General features: G+C 38.0%; 1 protein-coding gene across 5 annotated transcripts in view; it reads left to right on the top strand.

Annotated features, from left to right (window-relative positions):
* Positions 1-16,809, top strand: part of LOC149827414 (uncharacterized) — a 68,474-nt gene extending 51,665 nt beyond the window's left edge. For 4 of the 5 annotated variants that reach the window (XM_090019355.1, XM_090019352.1, XM_090019353.1 and 1 more), the window contains 7 exons: positions 2,985-3,098; positions 5,883-5,936; positions 6,455-6,502; positions 13,508-13,658; positions 14,250-14,415; positions 14,520-14,589; positions 16,299-16,809. In XM_090019355.1, coding sequence (XP_089875481.1) covers positions 2,985-3,098; positions 5,883-5,936; positions 6,455-6,502; positions 13,508-13,658; positions 14,250-14,415; positions 14,520-14,589; positions 16,299-16,556 — 861 coding nt within the window. In that variant the 3' untranslated portion in view covers positions 16,557-16,809. Of the gene's footprint in view, positions 1-2,984; positions 3,099-5,882; positions 5,937-6,454; positions 6,503-13,507; positions 13,659-14,249; positions 14,416-14,519; positions 14,590-14,976; positions 15,074-16,298 lie in introns of those variants that run through there. The other variant, XM_090019356.1, reaches the window with a different exon arrangement.
* Positions 16,810-20,990: the final 4,181 nt, after the last annotated feature.

Genomic DNA, 20,990 nt, shown 5'->3' with positions numbered 1-20,990 from the left:
TAACAAAGACGTCTATGATAAAACATCCGTGTCAGACTCATTTATGAATGAATTTTCGTGTTCTTTAGCTTCCTGGAAAGATGAGACAATTGTCTACAACTTTGTAGTTGAGACCTCTTTGCGATTCGTCTGTTTGAACCTCTGAAATTGTCTGTCAAGTTGTTGGACTGACAGAAGTCCCCTGTTACATTTCTGCTATAGAACCAACTTAATAGTGTTCGGTATTTTCTGATTATCTGGAGATTCCCTAAATGAAATTTCAAATTTTTTGATTCTGTGGAAAGTTGTAATCTAGACCTACAACTTTCATGTTTTTGGTTTTGATTGAATCGTTGCTTAGTTGCCTCAAAAATATTGATCTTTTCTGCTACTATCGAATCTTTGAATTTTATTTTCTGAAACAATAACTCATACCATTCTGAAATTCAAAAATTCATAGAGGACTGTAGAAAATTCCAAAAATTACAATCTTTAGCGTTTGTTCTTTAGTGATTTGACCTTCCTTTCGTCAGTTGTGAGTTTTCGCAAACTCCAACGTTTGAGGGGTCAAAATTCACTTCAAACAATCTGTCCCTGAAATACGATAATCTGAGTTGGACTTGTTTAGCAGTCCCGGTGACGAGTCCGTGGAGCGGACGTTCCTGCCCCAAATCTGGTGTGTTTGGATTCGTTGGAAAGCTGTGCGAGTTGCGCACAACTTTCATTTGGACCGCCTCTGTCGAAACAGAGTGCACAGGTCCCGAAAATCTGTTTTCCAGAGTTCTGTTCAGACTCTGCATCATATTAGCTTTCGCGTGTGTTTGAATCCCTTTGGATCTTGGATCGTGGATCAGTGTGTACCGAATCCACCGTAACATTGCATCAGTTGCCCTACTAGACTTCCAAATGTCAGTTGACAATATTTTTCATTAAGGCCTTACCTTCACCTATTTCTTTTCTTGGAAAACTTTTGGTTATTACAACATAAGTTTGAGGAGTGTTGAATTGTGTGTGTGTGTGTGTGTATATATATATATATATATATATATAGTGTATTTATATACGTAAGAAGGTAGGCGTTGCACCCATTGAAAATAAGATGAGAGAGAATCGTTTACGGTGGTTTGGACATATTCGGCGAAGGCCTAATGATGCTCCAGTTAGAAGGATGGAGAAATGGGAAAATATATTAGTTAAAAGAGGTCGGGGTAGGCCTAGGAAGACATGGATGGAGGTGATAGGAAAGGATATGAATGCTTTGAACCTCACCGAGGACATGGCATTGGATAGAAATGATTGGAGAGGGATTCATGTGGAAGACCTAAAATGATTTTCTTTTTTGGTTCATATCGCCGACCCAAATTGTTTTGGGATGAAGGCGTAGTTGTTGTTGTTTGTTGTATATATATAGTGTATTTATTTTTTAGCTGATTTGTATATTTAATAGGTTATGCCCATTAGGGGCATTTTTGTCTTTTTCTTGTTATGTAATAGGTGCTGCCCATTAGAGGTACTTTTGTACATTTCTTATTCTTTTTTATTTTATATTTTGTTCTAGCCGTTGGGACTAGCCCAACTTTCTGCTGTTCTAGTCCAACAGCTAGTTGGCTAGCCCCCCTATAAATATAGGATCTCTGCCATATTGTTATGCTTTTCTTCAGCATTGTTAGTGAATAAATTCATATTTTTTTATATGTTTTGCTCTATTGTGCTTACCCATTAGTGGCTATTGTGGTTGTATTTGGAACTCTTGTATTTGCCTTTAAGTGGCTTGTGTATTGTCCCTTGGCGGACTAGTGCTTGTGGACATTATTTTGTTTATTGAATTCCCTTAGTGGCTTTGTCATTGTACTCTTTCTTGTTTTATTACAACATCATCTCAAGCTCAAACTCTTGGAGAGCAATTGTAAATCACTATAATTAAAAACATCAAATAATAAAACTAAATTCAAATTGAAATGTAATGAAATTGATGAATGATGACAAATTTGAAAAGAAAAAGAATGCAAGTAAATTCAAAATAAGTAATCATAACCATAAAGGAAAATAGATAAAGTTAATGACACAATGTTGACTGTGTCCAAAACTGGTTTGACTCTGCGAATGAAGTGTCCTGATGTGTCAGGGAGTTTGTGTCCTCTTGACACAGAACACATGCCAAGTGAAGTTATCTGTCATATAGGTTCATATGTACATACTTGTGTGTGTTTCTGTGTTAAAAATGTTAAATACTGTTTCCTTGTCTACTTTCACGTCCCTATCCTAAATTCATGGACCCAATGAGCCCGTGGACTCTAGTGACCTAGTCGAGGATTCTGTATGGTGTGACATTGTTACAGGTGTTGGTAGATGATACAACTGGGCTGCAGCTGGTAGCATAAATATTTACAAAAGGGTGTGAGGCTTCTTCTGGGTTGTGCATGTTGCATGCAATGCACACACAATATTTATTATACATCCTTGATTTGGAAAAACAAAATTCATTATACATGCTATAAATGAAAAGATTCACTAAAATATATAATGAAAAAATGAAAAGTGTAAATTATTTACAAAAAAGTAGTATCCTGTATTATTCACATCCGTACCCAGAAGCACCCAGCACCAGTACCTGAATGAACAAGCAATTGACATGGGTATGCTAAGCATTTTGAAGTATCCGTGTTACCTATATGTGACTTTATTGCCAATTTTGGGAAATGCTCTGATGTTTGGTTTGTATTTTACTATGTGCTTGCACAATTTTTATCAAACCATATAATTGAGTTGCACAACATGATATGTTTTCTAAGTCAATGTGTAAGTTCATTGAAATGATAGTTTTATACGTTATTCAGGCTTCTATAGCATCTACTTAAACTGATTTGAAATGATTCACAATTCTTTTTCATCATAGCACTTCTAATTTTTAAAAGTGTAAAGTGTGGCACTGCAGCTTAACTGTTTGTACATTTTACATTGGTATTTGATTTGTTTTGTAACCATTTTCTTTCAAACTGTTACAGGTAGTCCTATATGCGGCTGTTCTTATGGTTCTCATATTTCCATTTGATATCTTTTATTTGTCTACTCGTTATTTTTTGTTAAAGACGCTATGGCGGATCATGCTTCCATTACAGGTACAGAGAGAGAGAGTGAGAGAGAGAGAGAGAGAGAGAGAGAGAGAGAGAGAGAGAGAGAGAGAGAGAGAGAGAGAGAGAGAGATGTGTAGCTTTCAGACCATTTATCTCCTAGACCCCTCTAAAAAACATTTGTTTTTTTTTTTTTGCTTAATCCAAGCCTGAAGATGTGTTTATCATTGTTTATTCACAGAAAACAATGCTTTGGATTGAATCAATTTAACAAGAATTCATGATTTTTAGTTAATCAAGTTTTCGGTTCAATATGAACAGTTAATTATTTTGTTGAGTTAAAAACACATCTAAACCTGAAATATGTTTAAAATAATTCATGTTTTTCTACTGAATAAAGCATAGAGATCACATCTATAGGTTTAAATTAAGCAAAAAAAACATGCAAGTATGTTTTCTAAAGGGGTCTGGGATGGTCTGGAAGCTACACATCACTATATATATATATAAATGGTTTCATTATGATTGATAATTTGGCAAAACTATCTTTTACTGTTCTTTATCTGCAGCATACTGTTCGATCCTTCTGAAAATGTTGTTAGCACTTTGATTTCACTAATCTTAGTTTTTGCTCAAAGGATTCTCAAATAGCCAGGTGAACCTTTCACCGGCAAAAAATATTGATGCACTATTATGAAGTTCAATTAAATTATTCAATTCCATAAACCACTTATAAATTCCTCAATTTGTACCACGAACCAGGATGAGTGTGCAGGTCTATGAACGGATAATAGTACAGAACATGCGATGATTCTGTACACTTTTTAGCTTTGTTTTTCAGTATGGCAAAGGTGGGACTTGAAACTTTGATCCATTGGTTAGGTTGTCATGACCAGCCATTTGAACATCATATTCAGTTCCCAAGATGGATCATCAGAGATTCATAGACATAAATGATGGGTCTTAAACCACTACTTAAAATTAGATCCTTCATAGGGCCACTGACATAGTAAGATCATAGGCCCTGCGAATATGCATTTAGCATAATTCTCATATAACAAATTCACATGCAGAGAGTGCTCTTCTGGAATTTATTTACATGCCTGTCTAGATTATCAGAAAATATGCTATTTTTCGAAGCCATATTTCTCTATGTAAAGAATTTATCTCATAGAGTAAACAATTTTTTTCCATTTATATAAGTGATGTTCTCAATGTTAGAATCAAGGTTGTATCGGATGGTTACCCGTATCGGTCAGGCCCAAAGTAACACCGTATTGTATCGTAAGTGTACAACAACAACAACAACAACAACAACAACAACAACTACGCCTTCATCCCAAAACAATTGGGGTCAGCGATATGAACCAAAAAAGAAATTCATTTTGGGTCTTCCACATGAATCCTTTTCCTCCAATCATTTCTATCCAACGCCATGTCCTCGGTGAGGTTCAAAGCATTCATATCCTTTCCTATCATCTCCATCCAAGTCTTCCTAGGCCTACCCCTACCTCTTTTAACTAATATATTTTCCCATTTCTCCAACCTTCTATATTGTATCGTAAGTGTATCATAAAATTTTAATAAAAAATTCCAAAAATTCCAAAAAATCAGAAAAAATTAGCACAATTTCTAAAAAAATCATATCACATGAAACAATGCTGAATTTCACAAAATACAACCATAAAATCATATATGAAACACTTATATCTCCATGAGCTGCTATGAGTGGCATGCATATCTCATAAGAAAAATGTAAATTGTGAAATAATAAACAACACTAAGCTAACAAGTCATAAGATTCATAATAGTGCATGTTTACACAAAAAAAACCAAAATCCCTAAGTGTTTCTCAATACTTAAAAATTTTACATAACCATTTTTTTTTTAAATTCAAACTAAAATGAAGACTTCTTCTTCTTGCAAGAAATCAAGCCCCAAATCACTCTCAAGGTCTTTAGGAGTGAACACAAACTCCCCTTAAGGAGTCTTATTATATATTTAAAAAAACAAACAAACAAAAAAAAAACAAATTGAGTGCAGCATAAAATGCACTAATTGTGTAACATAAGTTACAGTCTGTATCGGGGTGCATCGTACGATATACCCAATACAGGTACGATACACACCCGTGTCTCGATACGGGTGTGTATCGTATCGATTATGCCCAAAGTAATGATACTTACAACACTGGATAGAATAGTTTTAATGAATTTCAACTCTAGTGTTTATTGATAATTTAAGGGAATAATTCCTATGCCAATTGAGGGAAAAACACAAAGCACATGGGTGCTTCAGGTACATTTGTAACTCGAGGCATTTAACAAGTGTTGCAGAGTTGTCACTATCTCTTGATCTTATTAATTTAAGTATAAAAACAAAAATAATATATAAGATCCCTCTTTTGTGGTTTTGCATGTTTCGGCAACTTGTCAAGTCCGTGATACATTTAGGTTTTGAAAGATACAAAGGGTTGGGGTGGGGTTGGTGTAGTGGTGTTATTGTGCTTGGTTTCTGCTTTTATTTTGTATCTTTTCATGTATGACGGCATATTTGTGCCTTTCATCTGCTCACAAAGGTTTCTTCATATGTTTTATTTGACTACGAGCATGGGATTATTGACAAATTCTTTTTTAGTCTACTTGGTAAGGTACTTCACAATTAATGATAATCTTTTAACAATTTGTGGTCTTTTGCCATTTAGCTAGTTACAATACATTGGTATTCTCTTGCTCGAGATGAGTTCTTTTGTAGATTTGGTACTTTCTATCAAATTAGATCGCTTTGGCTTATCTTTTATGAATGATTGTAAATTTGTTTCTTTTAATGCAGGCAATAACATTTGCGGATTTTTTTATTGCTGACATCTTAACCTCCATGTCGAAGGTACCAAAATCCTTTTCCTGGTTTTCTAGTTTTAGTTTTTGTGTATTTCAGGGTTTGCTTTAGCAGAAGTACTAGTGCTAGCGTATTGACTGAGAGAATTTAATATTATCTTTTTGTATGTATGTTTGGTTTATCTATAAATTTCTCAAGATAACATATAGTGAATATTTTTGCTGCTTTATGGTGGGATGGCCACTACTGTTTCTTTCTTTGACTGGTTAAAACAGAAATGAGTGGTGAAAGTGTAAGAATAGCCAGTGACAAATGCCCCTGGTCTTGATGATTGCCATTTTGACTTGCTTATTGTTGCAGTAAGAGCATTGTTGAACCATATAATGTTATCCATCTAAACCAAATGCATTTGTGCTGTCCCTTTATAAGCTATGGATTTCAAACTTTCTAGTAAAGACAAATTCTTCTTACTTTTCTTTAGTAATCTTGTATTATTACTTCTTCTGTAACTATTTACTCATTTAGTTTCTTATGGTACCCCTTCTCATTTCCATTTGTTTTGGCAGGTATTGTCAGATCTAGAGCGTTCAGTCTGTAGGATGGTCCATCGGCAGGTTTGTTTATGGAATCCCATTATATTTCTGAGGATATTTAAAAGTAGAACTATCGGTTATATCATATCATTCTTAAATGGTTTTATTGTGCCCAAGTTTGTAACTGTATTATCATTTTATTTGCAATCTATATTGAATTGAATTTGTCTGGATATTTAGTCGCTATTTATTTTCTATAATTGACGACAACAATTATGTCTAGGCTATATTCTTGTATTATAGATTCAAAATCATGCACTTTTTCATGGAATTTTGTCTAGGCTAAATAGGAGTGAGTTGTTTATCTTCCTATTTATATTTATTCTTTTTGAGTTAATGGTATTATCATCATAAATTCAATTCTAATTGGATCGATAAAGGGGGCTAATACTAGAAACCAAGGTTGTAAAAGGCATGTCAGTGCTTGTATAAGTCAGGCCCAAAATAGGATAACTAGTGTATCTTATCATTTCATATCATAAAAAATTGTATTCTTTGATAAACATTCTGAAAGACCCAAAAAAGAAATAGAAAAATTTAAAAAGTTCATAATGCAAGAAACAATGATGTTTGTTACAAAACAGAACCATAATCAGAATCAAACAATTTATTAATTGCATAAAGCATCAAGCATCCAATATTCAAGATAATACGCTTGTAACACCCCAATCTGGGACCTCGAGAGTCTAAGTCCGGTTGGTATTACTCCCCAGAGGAAAATTTTACAAAGTTCACACAGAGAAAACATGGCTAATTTTTTTTTTTCATTCTTTTTTCTAATAACTCAATTTCTTTTACAAAATTCATCATTCATAACATAAGAAAATAACAACTACGTGAGTGTTCACTGACAAGAAAATAAAAACTAACAGGTACTTGCTGCAAAGTCGAAGTAGCCGATCATGTCCTGTCTGCACTATTGTGCTTGGAACCTACAACTGTAATTATACGGGAGGTGAGTCTACAACTCAGTAAAGAATATTTATAAGCAATTAATGACTTGAACTTACAACTGTAGTGGACTCTAAGCTCCTAGTTTGACTTTAGTTTTTGACACACCACACAAGGTTTGTATGTTTTATTTTTTTTTTAACTCCCTAATACAAACACTCACACCAAGCTATAACATTAGGTCAGTTATATCGGTCATAGCCATCTATGGGCGTAGCAACCGGTGTAGAACACCCCAATACTACAATGTTGGTCAGACTATGAACCATACACTCTCAGTGATTTCCGGATCACCAGGCACTGTAGTGAAACAAAAAGGGAATCCCACCGGTAGCTAGCCGGGAGGTCATGCTCAAACTCAATCTCGGCATGGTTCATGCTACATTCTAACCATGATGACTTTCAACCATCCATGGTTGTCTAGAGTCCTAAATACTGTGTGAATATAACCCTAAGTCATATTTTAAGTTTATTACATCGAACCTTATTCTCAAGCTCATGTTTCACTCGTTCTCTCACGAGTGATATCGTGAAATGATCATGACGGATCTCACTTAATCTAAGAATGCATTAGGGTTCACACTTATATCATACTAAGCATGCAACAAAGTAGAGTCTTTATGTCGTTAAATCACCGGCGACCCACTCTCTATGGTGGTTGCACTCTGGCCGTGAACCAGGTAGCCCTTTCTACAGGTTGTCACTTTCGGGATTTAAGGGGTTATGCATGTTAATCTCAATATAAAATTCACATGACATGACTAGAATAAAGGGACTTAAGTCTAATCGCAATCTCATCACAATGCATGTTGCAAATTATAACATAGATATGCTATCACAAAAACAGTCTCTTTCTAACATGCATGACATATCACGACTAACATGTGCATATAATCATCTCATTATAATGATATCATGCATGGTCATTTCATGCATATCATGCATATCATGTTCACACTCAAGAGCTACATTTCTAAATATGCAACATCAATCATAACATGCAATGCAATATGGTTTGTTCACAACTAAGATTACTTATAATATCCTTTACCTCAAATACAAATGTTGTAATCTGGTTGCAATTTAGTTTCAAGAGGCTCTAACAATAGGATCTAATAATCACACAAGCATGTTCATATTAATACAATAACTTTTTTATATTTGACAAAATTACCAAAATATCCCTCCCGAGTTGACTCGTCAGACCTCAAATTTTATGCCTTTGATTTGACCAAAACTAGAGGACACGGAAATTTCCCTCTACGATATGAGTCTAACGCATCAAACCTCACTCAATTATGAGTTCGGAGTGCAAAGTTCTGCCTATTTTACTTAATCGGATATTGGGTGCACACAAGGGTAATTTGGTCATTTCAACTCTTATGATTTGACCTAACTCATCCTTATTGAAAATAAGTTCAACCTGAGTTTAAAAATACTAAGTTTACTGAACCTAGTCTCGACCCATCTGGGTTTGGTATAAAAACTCAATTGGATTCTCAAAAGTCATAACTAATCACAAATTGGATCCAAATCCATTTCTGATCTGAATCCAAAACTATCAGACTGGATCCAGACCCAGTTCTGATCTGGATCCAGAACTGTCAGACAATTTTCAGGATCAGTTCTGATCTGCATCTAGAATTGATCCATCTAGCTATGAGTTGGATCTGTATCCAACTCTTATCTGGATCCAACATTGATCCAAACCAGATCCAGTTTTGATATGGATTCAATACTGATTCGAACTAGATCCAGTTCTGCTCTAGATCCAGATTTGTCAGACAGGATCCATACCCAGATTTGTCTAGATCCAGTTCAATTTGGATCAATCCAGACTGACTAGATCGAACTGGACCCAGATTCGGTCTGGTCCAGATCAGACTAGATCCAAACAGAGAACCGAGACCCAGTCAGACCCGACTCAGTTTGCTTCACACTCAAACAGGTTCAGTGTGACTGAGTCGGTCCGATTCAGTACGACCATTTTTTTTATACTTGGTTTGGTCTGGGTGGGACCCAGACCGACCGACCGACCCGAGTCAGTCATTAAAAGAAAAGGGCGGAAGGGGCACAACCCCTTCCACTTTCTTCCTCTTTGTTGCAAAGGGGCCGACGACCAAAGCCGGCCGACCGACCCTCTCTCTCTTTCGGGAACAAGGTTGGGGTTTTTCTGCAACTCGCCAGCAACCATGCTGCCGGTCCTCTGAACGACCAGAAAAGAAAGAAAGGGATGGCGTACTTGTGGTGTCGGTGGCAGCAGTTCCGGTAAGCCTCTCCCCCTCTCTCTGCAACTCTTTCTCGATTTTTTTCTCACTCTCTCTCTTGCTCTTTGTGTATCGAGGGGTGGAGGGCTGACCGTGAGGGATCTTTATAGGGCCCTCACGGTGGATGAGGATAACCCTCAACCCACCCGTCGATCGTGGGGGTTGAGGCTTATCCTCATCCCCCCTCTGCGATAATAGGGAAAGCGTTTCCCGCAAATGGGGAGAATTGTCTTCTCCTTATCCCCTTTTTTTTTTTAAATTTCCCCCACCCGATGCTTTTGTCGGGTGGTTTTACAACGCTACAAATGAATGCATGTCTTATTATGAACTGTCACACAGACTCTTCTAACAGGGCACCGCACCCTCGTCGCACCCGCACCCAGGCAGGTGCGACACTTGGACACAACTTCCTTTGTGTTAGGTGAAGTCAACCACACTGAGGTCCATTTCTATCTAAAAGTAGATTCAGTTAACCCTAATCAAGTCCATTTTTATCTATATTATATATATATAAATACATAAATGCACACAAATACACATAGCGTTAACTTAAAACTGTTAATATATATATATATATATATATATATATATATATATATATATATATATATATATATATATATATATATATATATATATATATATATATATATATATATATATATCCTCCCCACACCCCCGCACCCAAGTTTTTTTAAAGTGCCGCATCGCTGCATCCGCATCAGCACCCGCACCTATGTGACATAGATTATGAAATAGTATTCATATTAAACAACAAACTAAACTATTCACAAGATTCATTATAGTGTGTTTACGTAAACAAAAACAAAATCATTTTTTTTAATACTTGTCCTTGTCCAAGAAAGAGCCAGAATGATTTTCTTTGTTGGTTCATATCGCCGACCCCAATTGTTTTGGGATGAAGGCGTAGTTGTTGTTGTTGTTGTCCTTGTCCAAGAAAGAGCCTAAAGGGTTTCTTAAAGTTTTGCAAAGCTTTGGTTCCTATGCCCCCAAATCTAAGACTAATCCCTAAACTACTTCAGAAACTTTAATTGTGGAAGCTAGATGTCCATTAATTCTTTTATGGAATCCAAAGTATCCTCTCATAATGGAGAGACAATGTCGATGGACCTTCATCATTCATTCCTTTTTCGTCATCAGAATCTAAGTCAATTATTTCATTTTCATCGTGTAATCCAAGATGATTATTTCATTTTCCTCTTCGGAGTTTGAGATGTCTTTTGACAATGGTTATGCAGGTTGCATCTTTTATAATGGTACAACTAGAACCTGCTCCCTTGGTCTATGTACTCGTAAACCCTCCTTTATTTTATCTCTAACACTCCTTGGAAGATGTAAGGAGACCGACATGGTCCTGTCAAATGGTGTTTGAAATTGTTGATCTCACTGCTAATCATGGGACCACAAATGTTATACTTCAGATACTTTTTATCAATTAATGTATAGTGTTTCCTTGTTGGGTCCTTAGTTGTCCACATTTTCCAAATTTAATTAAAGAAGAAAAAACCCAAAGTAAGAAAAGAAGACAATTTTACCTCAAACCCTTAAAGAATAAAAAAATATAGATATTTTTACTCAAAGATCACCCTAATCTAGGGTCACTGGAAGTGCCCTTGGGAGTGGGAAAGCACGCTTCCCTAAAGTGCGAAATGTCGTGCTTCCGAAACGTGCTGGGAAGCGCACCAAAAAAATGGGAAGTGCACTTCCCAATTTAGGGGAAGCTTGCTTCCCTCCTTTTTTTAATATATTTTTTATATTTATATTTTTATTATTATTTTTCTCTTTTTTCGCTTACCCCTCGCTTTCTAGGTCGCTTTCTAGACGATTCCTGGTTCGTTTGTAAGTCGTCCCATGCTTCTCGCTTTCTAAAATTTTGAAAGTGCCTCGATTCCCGCTTCTGCTTCCCGAATCGCTTCCCTCGATTGACAACTCTGCCCTAATCCACCTTGAATGAAAAATATGCAGAAAGTTGCTCCCTTGTTGGAAAACTTCAAAAGGCCTCTCCTTGCAAAAAAACACCCTCAAATCACATTCAAGCTCTCTAAGGTGTGTGGGTGCCTCTTTCAAGTATTCTAACAGTGCATAAACAGGCCTTATGGGGGCTTCTAATATGGAGGCAATACACTCCATATTAGGGGTATCATATGATACATGGGTATATCATATGACACACCTGATACAGGTCCAATACACAAACGAATTGATATACAAGTGTGTATCGTATCATTTTACCATGTACATATGATACATGTGTATTGTATGATATGCTATGATACTTACAAGTTACAACAATTGTAGAAACTACATGGATTGACACAGAAGTGTTTATGTTTAACTCCAAACTTTTATGATCACTAGATTGAACTAGATCAAATTCATGAGTCTAATATGGATCATATATGGTTCATAAAGCTTTTCACCCAATTTTCATACATTATGACCTGTATCAATTAAAAGGGATTTGATAAAAGGCCCATTGTGACACTTTTGAATTTAATAAAATCATATTACCCTGTTGTATCCACCCTATATGCAATGCATATACATCCAAGTGCATGTACATTTAAAAAACTATTGTCAACAGGTTGTCATCCAAACCAAACTGGTCTAAAAGGTCGACGCACCCACGTCGACACGCCCCGACATGGGTGCGGCTTCAGACACGGGGCAAACACGGTCAACTAAGTGTCAAACTCGGTCAACGCATCGGGGCTGAGTCCGTCCACATTTTGGACTCGGTCATCTTTGACCGAGTCTATTTTTGTCCATTTATTAAAATTAATTTGGACTCGGGCCGGGCCAGATCCGGACCCGACCCGGATCCAAGACAGTATCACACTCACAAGCTTCTTTATATGTTATATTTTGATAAGTTTGTGTTGTTACTTCAATAGAATTACTTTTTTATTTTTGCTTTAAAATTTACAATCTTATTTTATATATATATATATATATATATATATATATATATATATAGCCGTGTCCCCGTGTCCAAATTTTTTGAAATTGCTCCGTACCCATGTCGCACCCGTACCCGTACCCGCACCCGCACCCGCACCCATGTGACATAGTCTAATTGTGTCTATCATTTTTGCCATATTTGTAGAAAATGTTTCTATCTACTATTTAAAATTGATAAACATAGCTTGTAACTGTAGCAGTCTCATCCATATTCAGCAAGGGAAAATCTCAAGATATTATAATATTTAAAATATCTTGCAAAAATATTGGCATTGAAAAAATATAATATATAACAAAAATAAGGAGATGATTTTTCCCAAAATTGTACAGAGGAGGTCAAAAAGTTTTAAAATAAAAAGATAAAGGATAAAAATCACACTTGAAATAGAAAAACAAAATAGAAAATTTTTTAATATATAGTGATGAGCTATAATGTTTTGGCATCTTATCTTCTACTTGAATAGCTTGTATTCTAAATAAGAAGTTCTTTCTTGTTGAGGAGAGGAAGTGCTTATTTCAAAACTATAACTGTCATGTTTTTATTGCATGTGTGCCTATGTAGCTATAACTGTCATGTATTTCAAAACTATAACTCTCAAAATTACACCTTTCATGTATTTATTGCATGTGTATATATGTAAATGTCCATTCATTTAAGCTATATGAGTCATTAATGATCCATATGAATGACTAGTTTCTGTATTTGTTCATTATATTCATGAAATTGAATGCAGTGTTCAATATGTTGTTAGTTTTACTGTGCATAGTTTTTGTTTTTTTTTCATTTAATTGTGTTAACCTGAAATCTTGGCAACTTTGCTAACAGGTTGCGACAATTGCATGGTTTGAGGCTGATTCTGTTTGTGGGAGTCACTCTGTTGCAATTCCTTTGGTGCTTGTTCTCCCTTATGTATTCCGCTTCTTCCAATGCATTCGCCAATACAGAGATACTAAGGAAAAAACCTCTCTTTTTAATGGTAGTGTTCCTTTTCAGTTCTTCTCTTATCGTTGACTACTAGGATACACAGTCATCTTTGTGAATAGGAAGTTTATATCCACAGGAAGTAGGGATTAAATACATTGATCTTCATGTTTAATTCAAATTAATATGCATAATACAAACAAATACTAAGTATTTGCTTACACCGGGTATGGGGTTCCAGTGACAGGCTGGCTTTCCCTCAGTTTGCGCAGCAAGAATAAAATGATGGCTGTGTTTCTTTTAAATAAATTGAAAGGCTGCGTGTTTCAATTTTTGTGCAAGGTTCCTTTGTTAAAAAGCAAAAATACTCTTTTCCTGGAAACAATAGAATTCATCTTGATTAATTTTTGGCTATAATGATAACATAACATACTCATCATCTATTTAAACCAAAAAACAAAGTACATAATATATGAGGTTTTCTGTTAAATAATTATTGACAAATCATAGTAATATGATCTCTTCATTTTGAAATATGTATGGTAGATTTATTAATTTAGATGTGCTTATTTTATTTTCAGTTACAACTTGATGTTACCTGGGAACTTCCATTTTTCTACTGACCACATTTCTTTTTTCTTGTCAGCTTTAAAGTACTCGACAGCAGTCCCTGTGATATTCCTTTCAGCACTCAAGTATCATGTGTTTCCTGAAAGGTGGATGGGCTTTTATCGCCCACTGTGGCTTTTTTCTAGTGTTGTAAATTCACTTTATTCATTTTACTGGGATGTGACACGGGATTGGGATTTGAGGTATTTCCTTTATCTGTATCAGACATTGACCTCTTATGGATGTAAGATATAGTTGATGAAATCGTTCATTCACTTCACTTCCTTTTTGTCCTCTTTTCCTCCAGTGTTTTCTCCAGAATTTTCAAGTTCAAAACACCTAGTCTATGCTCAAACTTGTTATATGGACGACAATGGGTGAGACATTTTAGCTTTCTTTGTTATGTTTTTGCTCCTTTCATGCTATTCTTTTGAATGTGAGTGGATGTTATAAGTTATTTTTGCAAAGTAATATGAATTGTCATTTAACTTAACCTGCAGTTAAGCATCTATTTCTTCATTTTTATAGCCAAATGTATATTCTAGTGCTTGTTTATTTTGTTTTGGCGTGATATGTTGTGTAAACTAAAGTTCTAACTCTGAAACGGATCTTACTAATTTTCTGAATTGGTAACTGTTAAGAAATACAGTCCATTTCTGTCCAATGTACTAAATAATGTTTGACTTAGCATTACATAGTAGGTAGTCCTTTGTTTTGATATGTGAAGGGTATTTTTAACATTTATTGGTCCTTGTATCATACAGATGAGAGTTAAACTCTTACATAGTATCAGTGCGCTCTGTTGAGCTTTTAGTAGCAAAAATTCATAAGTCACCAAGCTTATATTGATCTAAATCCAGACTCCTCTCTAAGGAAATTTGAGATATCATCATCACTCACCAAAGCTGGAAGGAGTTAGTTTATGAAGCATGTGCACAGCAGCTTGGATTCTAAAGAAGTGAGTGCAGGAAAGCGTGAAATCTTGCACTAACTACGCATTCCAATGAATGCAGGCATATGAAAAGCAGAAAGTATATCAGGGAATGAAATGAAAACATCACTTATGGTTTTTCCCTTCACTTTTTGTCATCTTTGGAACTTAAAGCATGTCATTGTGCTTTTAAATGCTTTCATTTGCTTCATCTATGTCTCCGCAATGCTTATTAACAAGTTATACCAGTGCTCAGAATCGCTACCCACCTCTTCATTGTTAACATGTGTTTCCCTATAGTTCCATTATTTTGGGAAGCTTTGAAATATAAAGACCATGTGAGTTTATGATTGATTGTTTCCAGTAACTATTGTCAACAGCAATGCCAGTCCTGAGCTAAGACGTTTGGGTGTTTTGATTGAGAGTTTAACCTGTTAGATTTTCTCTTTTTTGACTTGTGGGTAGGTTGGTGAGTGTTGTGCTTTAGTTTGGCCTCTTGTGCCTCCTAGTCATACAATTATGTTGGATGTATTTTGCTTTTCATCTGAAATTTTAAGGTAAGATTTTTTTTGGAGATCGTGTCTGTATGTGCATCCTTGTGGACGCAGGATCCCCTTCTGCAACTGAATGTTGTAGATTACATGCACACCCACAAGACAAGTGTTTTGTTGTTTCCATCTGTTGACTAGATATAGACTGTGATTTTAATATGGAAGATTCAAACATAGGTTTCAAGGGCTTGCACTTCTGCATGCAATTGCACAGATACATGCAGCAAACAAATTTGAGGATGTTCTACTGGCAGAGCTGCTTTTTTCAGTAGAAAGTTTACAAGCTTTCCATATGGAGCAAACATCAGTTAATCCTCAAAGTGCATGCATTTTGGGTCAACATTTGGTGTGTTTATGAGCAAATTAAGGACTAAAATGTGGACCAAACTGTTAATCAGGCTTGACCTACAATAACACCATGTAGAAAGTGACTTTCTGATATGCTGAAAACTTCTACATGGTCAATCTGAGTTGTGCAGCTTTTAAGCACTTTCTGGTATGCTGAAAAGAAAATGCTGAAGTTTCTGGTTTTATGATAAAATGTTTCTCAGGGATTGCCACTGAAGTTCTCCTGTCATTGTTCCCGTTTGCCTTCCTCTTGCAGGTTTTTTGTTGGGTAATAGGAAGCAATCTGATCCTCCGCTGCGCATGGACGTACAAACTTTCTGCACATCTTCGGCATAATTACTCGACTGTCTTCACGATAACAGCCTTGGAGATCTTCCGACGTTTTCAATGGGTTTTCTTTCGAGTGGAGAATGAGTGGAACAAAATGACGGTTAAGCAAAGTTTGCAGGTGTCCATGAGCGAACTCCCAAGCGAGGAAGACAAGCTACTTGGCTCAACCGACCACAATGTATAAGCTGGTTGTTTTCTCAATTTTGTGTGGTTCTTTATTTTTTCAATGGTTGGAATCAAGTCTAATATAATCCTCCATAAAAATATAGTTAGATCATTGCCATGCACACTATTTTTTGTTTTAGAAATATCCAATTTTCAGAAAGAAGGTTGTCATTTTTATTTTTCCTTCAAAGTCGCATTATATTGAATTGCATTGTCTAAGAGAACAGGATAATGTAACTGGATGTATCAATATAAATTCAAATTTCACTTCATTCTGCTGGAAACTGGAGATTGAGCTTTCACTAGTGCGCGAGTACAAGTGTGTGTGTGTGTGTGTGTGTGAGAGAGAGAGAGAGAGAGAGAGAGAGAGAGAGAGAGAGAGAGAGAGAGAGAGAGAGAGAGAGAGAGAGAGAGAGAGAGAGATTTCGGTCAAGAAAATGCCACAGAGAGCACAATTTCGGTCAAGAAAACGCCACATGCTTTTCTGATGCTTGGACAAGATGGAGCACAACAATCACTTGATATGGACCGTCAGGTTGCTCTTTATCAGCATTCCTGACACTTTGGTTGGACCCTTGCTGTCTACTCGCATAGCATCAGATTTTTTGTGAACTATGCAAACTGTGATGAATTAGTCAGGTGGTGGTGGAATGATTCCGGAAATCAAATTAATTATGGTTACTCGGATAGAAAATCAAAGAAAGTTTGTCATGGTGTCAGTGAACGTTACTAAGACACCATGATGACTCAACTTCGTATTGATGCTCTAACTTGTTTATGGGATTGTACATGGTGTCTAGTTTACTCCAATTTCACATGACGTCCAAACATACCCTGCTCGTGTAGTACAGGTGGAGTTCATGAAGTTGGTTGCATCTCACTCAACAGTCAACACCAATCATCTAAGGGTATCTAGGCAAATTGTGAAGCCTATAAGGATCATATTGATTTGAGAACTGAAACTCATGCAGCAAGGTGACACTAGTGCCATTATGTCGTGAAATGGTACTATGAGCAGTGTCATGGGCTTAGAAGCGAAGGCCCCCGCGACGCAACTTGGGCAATCACAAACACTGAAGGCAGGCCTTTTGAGCGCACAAGAACACACAGCACACGCGCACGAGCGAAAGCAAGAGTACGCGTATGCCCAAACACAAAGAGAGCAAAGAGACAAGGATGCAAAAAACTTTTTTATAGATACTTGAAAGCAAAGTACATCAAGAGGGGGAGAGAGAGTCCGAATACAAGGAGTTCTTAGGCCGTAAGGCCTTGTGGGGCACTCTAGAGTGCCAAAGAGGTATATACATCAGAGCAAAAAGGTGAAAAACATGATGGTCCAGAACACGCTCCTTCGCCTAAGTTGGCGTCGTCCTCGACGCCAACTGTTCATGATAGCCTTCTATAAGTTGTCGATGCTGAAATATGCTGCTGGCTTTCTCCCAGGTGGCTTCACATTCTGGCAATCCCTTCCACTGTACTAAGTACTTTTTGACTTCCCCTAGATAGTTGTTGGAATGGTTGAGGATGATATCTGGATCTCTGCCTGGTACACTAACTGTTGAAGGAGCTCGCTGCGGGATCGGGGCACGTTGAGGCATGCTCCGTTGAGGATCTCCTTCATCTTCGTGGAATGACTTCAGGTTGCATATATGGAATACCGGGTGCACTTGAAAGTTTGCTGGCAAGTCCAGCTGGTACGCCAAGTTTCCCACACGTTTGATAATGGTGAAGGGGCCATCATACTTGCGAATAAGGCCTCGGTGGTGGCCCCGAAAGATAGCTGTGCGGTCAGGAAAAAGCTTGGCTAACACTTTGTCTCCAACTCGAAATTCTGCTGGGCGACGCTTCTCATCTACCAATTTCTTCATGCGCTTGGTTGCCTTGTTTAGATATGCCTTCGCCAACTCTATCTGATCTTGCCAGTTCCTGACAAACTGGTATGCATAAGGTGCTTTTTCACGTCCTCGCACAGCAAGGGAGTGCGGAGTCTGCGGCTGTTGTCCAGTTGCGACTTCAAATGGACTATGGCCGGATGACTCACTCTTTTGAAGGTTGTAGCAGAATTGAGCCGCACCAAGTAAATCAACCCAATCCCTTTGGTTGGCATTGACAAAGTGCCGCAGGTATTCCTCCAGCATGCCATTTATTCTCTCTGTCTGTTCGTCGGTTTGGGAGTGAAAACTTATGCTGAAATGCAAGTTCATCCTCATTAAGCGAAACACTTCTCGCCAAAACTTGCCAGTGAAGCGTGTATCACGATCACTGACAATGCTCTCTGGAATTCCCCAATGCTTAATTACGTTCCGCACGAATAACTTTGCAGTATCCGCGGCTGAGCAGGTGGCAGGGGCAGACACGAAGATAGCATACTTCAAGAACCTATCCACAACCACATAAATCGAACTGCAACCCTGTGCTTTCAGCAAGCTTACAATGAAGTCCATGGTTATGCACTCCCACGAGCGACTAGGCACAGGTAGGGGCTCCAGTAGTCCACCGAGTCTCTGATTGATGAGCTTGTCTTGTTGGCAAATCAAGCAAGTCCGCACATAGGCATCTACGTTATCGCGCATTTGCGGCCAGTAGAATGCACGTTCCAACAATGCCAAGGTCCTCTGTTGTCCTGGGTGACCCACCCAAGTAGTATCATGACACTTGTGCATCAAGCGCCTCCTCAAGGTATCTTGTCACAGAATATATAGACGATCGCCCACGACGTAGAGCAAACCATCCTCTAGCCAGAATCTCCGCATCTTTCCTTCCTTCACCAATGTGATCAATTGTTGAGCTATTGTGTCACTTTTTGAAGCTTCACGCACTTGTTCAAGAAGATTGCTCGTCGGTTGGCTCACACTGTCATCCCAGGTGAGCAAAGTTGCAAGTTCCGCCTTTCGACTCAAGGCGTCGACCACAACATTGGTCCTGACTGGTTTATACTCAAGGACCATATCAAATTTTGCCAAGAAATCCTGCCAACGTGCTTGCCTTGGACTCAACTTCTTCTGAGTTTGGAAGTAGCTTGTCGCAACATTGTCAATGCGCACAACGAATTGTGATCCCAAGAGATAGTGTCTCCATGTGCGGAGACAATGCACGATCGCCAACATCTCATGCTCGTGCACCGTGTATCAACGTTCAACGTCATTCAACTTCCTGCTTTCAAATGCAATAGGATGTCCTTCTTGGAGCAACACCCCACCAATAGCAAAGTCAGACGCATCAGTCTGCACTTGTCGATAGTCAGACAACTTCAGCACTGGCTCCTCTGTCAAGGCATGTTTTAACCCCTCAAAAGCCTTCTGGCAGGCATCAGACCATAGCCATGGTCTGTCTTTCTTCAACAGATCTGTGAGCGCAGCCGCAATATGTGAGTATCCCTTGATGAAGCATCGATAATAATTTGTAAGTCCCAAGGAGCGTAACTCAAAAACCTTAGAGGGCGGCTCCCATGCTTGAATAACTTCAATCTTCTTATGATCCATTTTGAGAGTGCCTCCTCCCACAATATGCCCCAGAAAATGGACTTCCTTCTGGCCGAATAGGCACTTCTCTCGCTTGACATACAATTCGTGATCCTTCAAAGTCTGAAACACAATCTGAAGGTGCTGAACATGCTGCTCCATCGAGTCGCTATACACCGCCAGCCGGGGCAGTTCTTAATTGTCGCTCTAACTGTTCATTCTTTCGTCGAACAACATCCAATTCAGCAGCCATGATGTTGAACCGACCCAACAAATCATCAAATCTGGTGGAAAAGTCCTCCACCGAGTAGTTAAGTTTAGTGGCAAGACTTTCCACCGAGTCTTCCACTCCCTTTACCGTTGTCTTGATCTCTGCATTGAGATCTCTAAAAGCGACACAAGTTCCATTAACCAACTTCTCCATGTTGGTCACTGACCCAGTCAGCTCCGCCATATCGCGCGAGATGGCTGACACCCGATCATCGACCCTGAAGTCCTCTTTAGCAGGAACCATACTGCTTGAAGGAGTCATGGCAATCTTCTTCAGTGCCATTGTCACTCCCAATGTCGACAAGGCTCTGGTACCAACTTATCACGGGCTTAGAAGCGAAGGCCCCTGTGACGCAGCTTCGGGCAATCACAAACACCGAAGACAGGCCTTTTGAGCGCACAAGAACACACATCACACGCGCACGAGCGGAAGCAAGAGTACGCGTATGCCCAAACACAAAGAGAGCAAAGAGACAAGGATGCAAAAAGCTTCTTTATAGATACTTGAAAGCAAAGTACATCAAGAGGGGGAGAGAGGGTCCGAATATAAGGAGTTCTTAGGCCGTAAGGCCTTGTGGGGCACTCTAGAGTGCCAAAGAGGTATATACATCAGAGCAAAAAGGTGAAAACCATGGCTGTTCGGAACAAGCAGACTCTCATGGTAAGGATAGTGCGGTATGCAAAACTGGTCTGTATCGTGCGTTGGATTGTCTTAAGATTCT

Source organism: Nuphar pumila, chromosome 10, assembly GCF_984573655.1.
Source record: "Nuphar pumila chromosome 10, dmNupPumi1.hap1.1, whole genome shotgun sequence".
In the NCBI taxonomy this organism is placed as follows: Eukaryota; Viridiplantae; Streptophyta; class Magnoliopsida; order Nymphaeales; family Nymphaeaceae; genus Nuphar; species Nuphar pumila.
This window is presented reverse-complemented; position numbering and strand designations above follow the sequence as displayed.